The following is an 8,777-nucleotide window of genomic DNA, read 5'->3' on the forward strand; positions in this document are numbered from 1 at the left end:
TATATATATATATATATATATATATATATATATATATTGTGAGACTAATCTTGAATTGGTTAATTGAATTGATTACACATTTAGTGGTTTCATAATAGGCATGACTTGATTAGTGGAATAAATATAAGACATATGACAATAGCATTAATTTTGAATTAAATATAAGAGATATGTCAATAACATTAATTTTGAATTTGAATCTTAAATTCAAATTCAAAATTTAAATATGTGTAATCAATTCAAATGGACGTGAATTGATGACACTTAAATCTCTTTGCTTTTATTGTGTATGTTTTCTTTTTTTGTTTCGGTTTAGTTAGTATAAATTAGGTGTGGTGTTGCAATGTAAAACACACACTCCAGATTTGTATCTTTTCACTCCTTCAAAAATAATAAAAAGAGAATTCTTAAAAGTCCAATCTCATTTTTCTTTTGATTTGTCCTTTAGCGATCCATTAAATTGGAATCAACATATATATATATATATATAGTAGTGTTAGTCAATTTTTTATCTGCTTCAATTAATGTCTACTTTTTCAAGGAGAGAGGCCCGTTGTAACTCATACTCACTATTAGTGGAGATTGTTCCAACAACGCAAGGCCCCATTGATACCAGCAAAAGGGGGTTACTAAATTTAACAAAAATAGGGGAAAGAACTGGGAAAAACAATTAATAACATGAAGAACAAGATAATGGCTAAACATCACAAAACATCACCTGGTTGCCAATCCAAGGTACAACTGCAGAGGCAAGATTTGGATGGGCCGAAGCCTCTTAAGAAAAAATAAACACAAGTCCAAAAACCCCTCTTCCCAACCCACACAAAACAGCCCCTATTTATAAAGACTAGGCTCTCTTAATTACAAGTAGGTCATGCTAAAACAAAAAGACAAATAACAAACAAAAACACATAAATCAAGACGTATACACTTAAATAAATCTCTCCTGCGTCATTCTCCTGAGGTTAGAAAGTTTCTCTCATTTTGAGCAATTCTAGAATCTATTTCATAATGAACAAAGGGATATATATATATATATATATATATATATAATATTAATAATTTTTTAGTGCTATGCATGTAACCACGATAAATGATCGGAATTGGGGTGGTTATGTATGGCAAGTGCATCGTAGATTAACTGAATAAAGTGTTGGATCCAGTTACTGCAAATTTAAGTAATTTAATGGGTACCATTTCCAATAATACAAGAAATAAAACGTCTCTCTATTTAGCAATTATTTAATTTTAATATATTTTAACAGGCTGAGAAATTTCTCTAAGCATTTATTTAGAAAACTGACAGTTAAAACTTGGATGCGCGCTTCTTCCTCTTCTGCCTCCCCGAATTCTCTCATTTATCCTTCACCACGTAGATTAGGGTTGATATATCTCTTCGTCTATCTTCAAGCAGAGAGCTTAGGATCGGGAAACAAGAAGGCCATATATGGATAGCAGCAGCTCCTATTTCTCCGTCTACAACGGTTGCATCCCTAAAAGGTTCATCGTTTGCCTCTTCTCCGCCGCCACCATCGCCATTTCCGTCACTTTCTTCCTTTCTAGTGAGCCACCCCATGGCGGCCACTCCAAGCTATCTTCTCGCAGCCCTCGAGTCTGGCCCGTGAGTGCCTTTCCCCTACCATTTTAGGACTCTTTTTTCTTAAAGAACAGAAATTGTAAACCTTTCTCATTGCGGTTATTCCCAAACGAGGTAATTAACAGAAATTGGAGGCGAACTGGCGGAGCGCTCTGGCGACCATCATCGGCTTCCTCGGCTCGGCCTTCGGTACGGTGGGCGGTGTAGGTGGAGGCGGTATATTTGTTCCAATGCTTAATCTCATCGTCGGCTTCGACACCAAATCAGCCGCAGCTCTCTCGAAATGTGCGCCTCAACGTTCGTGCTCTCTTTCCCATCAAAAAGATCTCAACTTTCTTAACATTTGTCTGTGAACTTTGTTTAGGTATGATCATGGGTGCATCGGCATCTTCTGTTTGGTATAATCTACGGGTTTTACATCCTTCGAAGGAGGTTCCCATCATAGACTACGACCTTGCCCTGCTCTTTCAGCCCATGTTGATGCTGGGAATCACAATTGGAGTCGCTCTAAGTGTAGTCTTTCCTTATTGGCTCATCAGTGTTCTCATCATCATCCTTTTTTTGGGTTTGTGACGCGCTCTGTACTGCTCTGGAGCAAATTCAAAAATTTTTCGTTTTTTTTTTTTATTTCTATGGTTTTATCATAATTGTTCGTTAGTTTTGATTCAGGTACTTCGTCGAGGTCTTTCTTTAAAGGAATCCAGATGTGGAAGGAGGAAACTATCGTCAAGGTTTCCTTTTTTGTGCATAACAAATATAAATGCTCTTTTTTAAACCTTAAAATATAAAAATTGTTCAAATTGACTTGGTTTAGTATATTAATCCTGTTACAGATGGAGACGGAGAACAGAGAGAAGGAGGCCAAAGCTAGATCTGAAAGGAGCAGTGATGGTGTTTAAAATACTAATTTTCATTTTCACCATGTAATCTGCTATTTTCTATTTCATTTCATTAACATGTGCAATACTACCTTTTTTTATGCATAGTTATAATGGATTCGGTATACGAGCCTCTGCTTGCTCCGCCGCCGGAGAAGTCCGGAATTGTGAGTTGAAAGATGAAATAAAAAAAGATTATGAAACATTCTTTTCCTTTTGTTCCACTCAATCATCACATTAATCTCCATTCTACCTTTGTCCTCTGTTTTTAAAACAGGAAATTTTACTCATAAACCTACGTTGGAAAGGCATATTTGTCCTTGTTCTCGTTTGGCTCTCCTTCCTCCTCCTCCAGGTTCTCAAAGTATGAAACCTTCTATCGACTTATCTATATTTCCCTTGGATCAAAATCTTTTCTCCTGCTCTTACAAATAAAAAAATTGTATTTTCTTACTTGTTTTGCAGAATGGCACCGAGGACTGTAGCACCATTTTTTGGCTCTTGAACATCCTCCAGGTGGGCACCCATACCAATGTCGACTCATTTTTCGAAGTAAAAATGGTTGATTTACCAGAAATAACTCAATATAATAAGGCAACAGTTTCCGGCGGCGCTGAGCGTGTTCGGTTGGGAGGCTGTGCGGCTGTGGCGAGAGAGCAGGGCAAGGCGTCAGCGTGGGGACTGGGCGTGCGTGTGTGAGGCGTCAATTGAATGGAGCGCGCTCCAGCTCATCTTATGCGCTCTGTGCGGCCTCCTTGGCGGCACCGTGGGTGGCCTTCTTGGCTCCGGCGGAGGCTTTGTTCTTGGACCATTACTCCTAGAGATTGGTGTTGTCCCCCAGGTGAGCTGTCCAACTTTTTTCTGTCTTCTTTACTACTTTTTCTTTTTTCTGTCTTTTACTACTTTAATTTTTTTTTTTCTGTCTTTTATGTTTGTACAGTGTATGCCCCAGGTGAGCTGTCCAACTTTTTCTGTTTCTTTGCTACTTTAATTTTTTTCTGTCTTTTAACACTTTAATTTTTTTTTTCTGTCTTTTATGTTTGTACAGTGTATTCATGGTCTGTGAGGCATCTTTCTATTTATTCTATGAGGATTTTATGTCTATGGGCCCAACTCTCCTAATATTCAATGAGGAACACATTATTTTGGAGTTATTTAACCAGAGATATCAATTGTCAATTGAGTCTCTTACAAATAATTTTTTAAAAAATAGCTAATATATTCAATTTCTATACAACAACAATAACAAGTCTTTTATACCGCTAAGTGGGGTTAGCTACATGAATCCTTTTTCTCAATTGAGTCATATTGAGAGTCATATTTACATTTAATTCTAATAAATCAATTGAGTCCTATTGAGAGTCATATTTACATTTAATTCTAATAAATTAAGATCATTTTTATACAATATGCCCAAGTCATTATTTGTCTAGTTTTGTCTTTCTTAACATAAGTCGAATCTAAAACTTCTATTCTCCTAACCGTATCATCAGATGGTCGACTTTTAATGTGACCAAACCAACTAAGATGATCATCTCTAATTTTATCTGCCAGTGGAGTTACACCAACCCTATCACGGATTTATTCATTTCAGCTCTTCTTATGTGCTTTCTAAGTGTCAAACATATTATATTTCTATTTATATGTTTATTAGATGGAGGCAGTAATAATCATCATGATATCTGAAGAAATCTTAATATTAAATTTTAATATAAAAACTATTTACATCTTAATAAATAACATAGAATCAATTCTAGAGTATTTGATAGAAATACTAATATCTATATCTACATTTATATGATATGTAGATTATCTTGATTAATTATATATCATTTGAACTATTTTAAGACAACAAAAATATAAGAATCCCAAAATCAACTTACACAGTAGAATCTAATATCTAATAATTTTAATAGCTTAATGATATTTATTCCACTGTAAGATTGAGAGCCTTCCTTGCATATCCATATATAAACTCTCTAATATTTACATATATAATATGTAAAATATCTTTTTAAACTTAATACCTTCTAAAATTTTTACGACGGGAAGAATATAACAATCTCAAAATTGGCCTAACGAAAATAAAGTTTGTTGGTGATATTTAGGATTTTAAAAATGAGCTTGATGCTCATATTTGATTCAATAATCGTCTTGAATTCAACTTATTTTTATTGTCTCATTTATTTAAAGAGGCAAGCATAAAAATTATCTTGTTTGCTTTTGTTCAACTCGATGAGAGCTTGACAATATTAATGAATGTGTACATTTTTTCTACATGTCTATATGTGTGTTATGCATGTTTATATTTTTGTGTGCGCCTATATTCGTGGAGTTTAATACTCAAACGCCAGGCCAAATAGTAGTTGAGCTCACTCAACTTCAGCTCATTTATACTCTTATCAAACGCACATTGTAGACACCCGTAGTTCACATCAAAAGAACTTAAAACTTGTGTGATCGAATCGTTTTGGGCATCTTGTTTTGAGATGTAGTTGACTGTATAGACACGCGGCCTTGTATTGGTATATAGGCAAGCACGTGAACACTTAGGGATCAAGATTTTAGTCATGTTTGAGATTGGGCAACTGCTTAAAGTTGCATGTTGTTTTGGATGTGATTTAGATGAAGCTTGAGATATAAAAATTGGGGAAGTATTACTCACACTAGTATATGACATTGTCAATTATTTGCTTGGTCATCATGCACTCTATCATCATTGATCACTCTGAAGCCTCTATTGAATGAAACCGGTGTAGCCACTTATAAACACAAGCACTTTTGGTTTAGGCTTTACCACTCATTTGAATGATGGGTTGCCATGAGTTATCATAAAGAATTAGATTTTTGGGGATTAATATTATTATCATGTTCAAAAGATTCAAGTATTATATAAGTAGATTGGATGATTTGGTTTTGAATAAATCAAACTAAAAGGTCACGTAATTATTCTTTACTGATGAATATGATGAGAGATATTAAGAGATAAAATGTGAAACTAATGAAGATCGAATAAGAAAATATCTAAATCATATTCTTTTATCTATATTGTTTACTCATAGACACACACACACGTACACACACATCCAAAAATGTTCTGCACGGATCTAGAGGCAGCTGATAGTCAAGATCACATAGTAATGTTCATGAAGAAGACTGATTGGAGAGCCCATGGCTGATCAACCACCTTAAAAACGACAAGCAAAGGCCTTTCTATCTAGGCTGCTCGAAAGAAGATGGCCTCTCCCACCTAAGCCAAGGATCGATATCCCTAACAACCTCGCAAATATTGTTGTGCATTCTCCCAAATTCTTCCTTAAAAATCACCTTGAAACATGTTAGTTGGTCGGGTACAACGCTCAAAACTGTCTGGCTTCCTAGGGCAAAGATCACTTGGTAACCAGACAACATAGCTAACTGACACCAACTTGGCCAACCAATTCAAGGACTTCCGACTGAAGTGTCCAAGAATACCGAAAGACGCCTAAATCAGTTACAAATACAAAAAAAAACAAAACAAAAGACAATACTTATTAAAACAAGGGCATATATATATTTTTTCCATTGTGTGGCTCTTTCTTCTCTATAAATAGGGACTCAGATGTAAAAGGAATTTTTTGTCTCTTCTCTTTAAACCCGTACTCTATAGGAAGGACTTACACTCATTCTCTCTTATATTCTTTATTTTCAAATATAAAATGGGTCACCAAGTCCGAGAATAACCCAGTTCACCCTTTTGGGGAAATACTATTTGTTCACTTTTATTTCCTTTGTATTTCCTTGGCTCCCTCTATTTTTCACCTCCTCCTTACCGACCTGTCACCTCCCAAAAGAGCCCTTATGGGTGGTGGGCAACCCAGGACTTAAATACTGCTTTTCGGCCCTACACCTAGCAAATGTGGGACTATTTGTCCGTGACATTCTCCTCCACCTAATCACGTGATGCCCTCGTCACGGATCGGCTCCACCGAGGGTCCCACTGGACCATGGAGAGTCCACACACCTGGCAGGCAGTAATCTGCTTTGATACCACTTGTCACCTCCCAAAAGAGCCCTTATGGGTGGTGGGCAGCCCAGGACTTAAATACTGCTTTTCGGCCCTACACCTAGCCAATGTGGGACTATTTGTCCGTGACAGACCGCTCAAATTCTTGGGCATGTGTGAATCCAACAAGAGAAAGAGAGAGAGAGAGAGAGAGAGAGAGAGAGGGTGAATCGATGTTAATTCTCTATCTTTTTCTCACATATGAGTTGCTTGTGTGACATCTATCAATTATGATGACCAGTTTTTTTTCCCCATGGAAAAGATGGGCACTTAAACCTAAAAATTTAAGATTTTCAATCAATTTTTCCATCATTCAGGCAGCAATAAAGCCCAAAGTTCTCACATAAAAACGTGGGCTGCAGTACTCCATTATTGCAGTACTGGCTTGGTGTAATCATTTAGGAAAATCAATTATTGCAGTCTCACAAGTGCTTGCTGCGTTGGGTGTATTTTCTGTCTCCGATGGGTTTTAATGAAAATCAATTCAAGAATCTAGCACAAAGATCAAAATGTTGGCTGGTCGGTAGGTCGAGTAGGCCAGGTTTAGCTAGCCTTTTTTTTACCATGGCGGCTTCTCCGATTACTGTTTAAAGATGCAATGAATGTCAATATGATTATGATTATTTTGAGCTGTACAGGAGATTGGACATTTTGGATGTTTCTTCGGCCTGCTGTGCTTAGCTCATCTGTGTACCGGTGCTTGGCATGTTTTACATACATATTCCATGTGTGCTATAAGAACAAGCTTAATGTTTTTATTTCATTTTTTAGTTTTTTTTAAATTAAAATAAAATAATAGCTTTGTTTACTTATGCTCTTATAGAGCTAGGTTAGGTATTTTCTTTTGAAGGAGAGTAATATATATAACACCACATATTATATATTAAAGGTAGCCACTTGAAATATACAAGTAAAAAAAAATTTAAGCACAGGAGACGATAAATAATATTTTTAGATTTGTATAAAGAAATAATAGTAGAGGGAAGGAATTGATTGGAATAAATAGGTAGACCAAACTAAATTTGGTTAAGGTGTTTAGTCTAGAGTCAGTGTAACAAAAACAAGTTGAATGATGCAAACAATAGAAAGTTTCTTTACAATTTTAACTTCCTTTAATTTGTTAATTCATCTAAACTTTTATAGGTTGCCAGCGCTACAGCGACATTTGTCATGCTTTTCTCATCATCTCTCTCTGTTGTGGAGTTCTATTTTCTCAAAAGGTTTCCCATGCCCTATGGTAATAAACCAGAACCAATTCTTATCACCCAAAGCAACTAATCGTCATTAGTTAACATAACAAAACTTCTAATTATTCTTAAATTGTTTTGTGTTTCAGCTCTATACCTGATAGCTGTATCTATGACTGCTGGATTCTGGGGACAGTTCTTGGTAAGGAAGCTGGTGAAGTTTCTAAAAAGAGCTTCGATCATTGTCTTCATCCTCTCCGCGGTCATCTTTGCGAGTGCTCTAACCATGGGTAATGCTATCTTCTCATCAACTTGGTCCTAGTAACAACAGATTTTATCTTAATTTGTTTTCAAAATATATAAATATAGTATATTATTTATGTGAATTATCATTTGTTACAGGCGTGGTTGGTGCTGACAAAAGTATTTACATGATCAAACATCACGAGTACATGGGTTTTCTTACATTTTGCCAGAACTGATAGATGAATGTTAGGGGGCAATTATGATCGTCCAGCATTAGAAATAAGTGTGGTGTCAATACCTTATTGACAGAAATCACTCAAAAGAGTTAGTGTCGATGTTTCTTAGGCTTTTCTGAGTTAGCCTTTGAATTTATCAATTTTTCATTTTTAAATTATTGTACATGTTTCTAGACTTTATTTGGATGGTAATGTAAAATATTTTCTTACGATATTTTTTTTGCAGTTACATGGTTGTATATTGTGGCAGGAAAAATCTTATATAATTTCTTTAATGTTAGGTATCTAATCTTACTAGTTAATCGTTATGTATATAACAAACTACAAAAATAGAAAAACATATAAATTCATGTTTTAATGCGAGCTAACTCATCCGCGACGCCGTGCTCATTCTCGAATTCTTCTTGAATAGTGAACATTCATACTCTAATATCACTAAAATAAAAATAAATCACAAGAGCAAGGAACTGCAAATGCTTGTATCATTTTTATTTTTGTTTTCAATTCTTCTCTCTAGCCTCCTGTAGAGTAAATCTGAGTATAATTCATTGTTGTTCTCTTGCATTCATAGCTTATATGAACTCATAT

General features: G+C 35.4%; 1 protein-coding gene across 2 annotated transcripts; it reads left to right on the forward strand.

Annotated features, from left to right (window-relative positions):
• The first annotated feature begins 1,287 nt into the window (after window positions 1-1,287).
• LOC110019048 (sulfite exporter TauE/SafE family protein 4) lies at window positions 1,288-8,399 on the forward strand. 2 transcript variants are annotated; one of them, XM_020716572.1, is made up of 12 exons: window positions 1,290-1,621; window positions 1,723-1,882; window positions 1,962-2,162; window positions 2,267-2,328; window positions 2,431-2,488; window positions 2,584-2,642; window positions 2,753-2,839; window positions 2,941-2,991; window positions 3,077-3,316; window positions 7,664-7,757; window positions 7,857-7,997; window positions 8,110-8,399. In XM_020716572.1, the coding sequence occupies exons 1-12, from the start codon at window positions 1,448-1,450 to the stop codon at window positions 8,187-8,189; spliced, it is 1,407 nt and encodes a 468-aa protein (XP_020572231.1). In that variant the 5' UTR covers window positions 1,290-1,447; the 3' UTR covers window positions 8,190-8,399. The 2 variants fall into 2 exon arrangements, with proteins under 2 accessions (XP_020572233.1, XP_020572231.1); XM_020716574.1 differs by lacking the exons at window positions 7,664-7,757; window positions 7,857-7,997; window positions 8,110-8,399 and adding an exon at window positions 3,524-3,582 and having other exon boundaries at window positions 1,288-1,621.
• The last annotated feature ends 378 nt before the right edge of the window (window positions 8,400-8,777 follow it).

Source organism: Phalaenopsis equestris, unplaced genomic scaffold (assembly GCF_001263595.1).
Source record: "Phalaenopsis equestris unplaced genomic scaffold, ASM126359v1 Scaffold000041, whole genome shotgun sequence".
Lineage (NCBI taxonomy): Eukaryota > Viridiplantae > Streptophyta > Magnoliopsida > Asparagales > Orchidaceae > Phalaenopsis > Phalaenopsis equestris.

Excerpts from the sequence above, each read along its gene's own strand:
- LOC110019048 (XM_020716572.1), top strand. The coding sequence starts at position 1,448 with ATGGATAGCAGCAGCTCCTATTTCTCCGTCTACAACGGTTGCATCCCT. Across the intron at positions 2,163-2,266 it reads CATCATCATCCTTTTTTTGG|GTACTTCGTCGAGGTCTTTC; the intron begins GTTTGTGACGCG and ends GTTTTGATTCAG. Across the intron at positions 2,840-2,940 it reads TCCTCCTCCAGGTTCTCAAA|AATGGCACCGAGGACTGTAG; the intron begins GTATGAAACCTT and ends CTTGTTTTGCAG.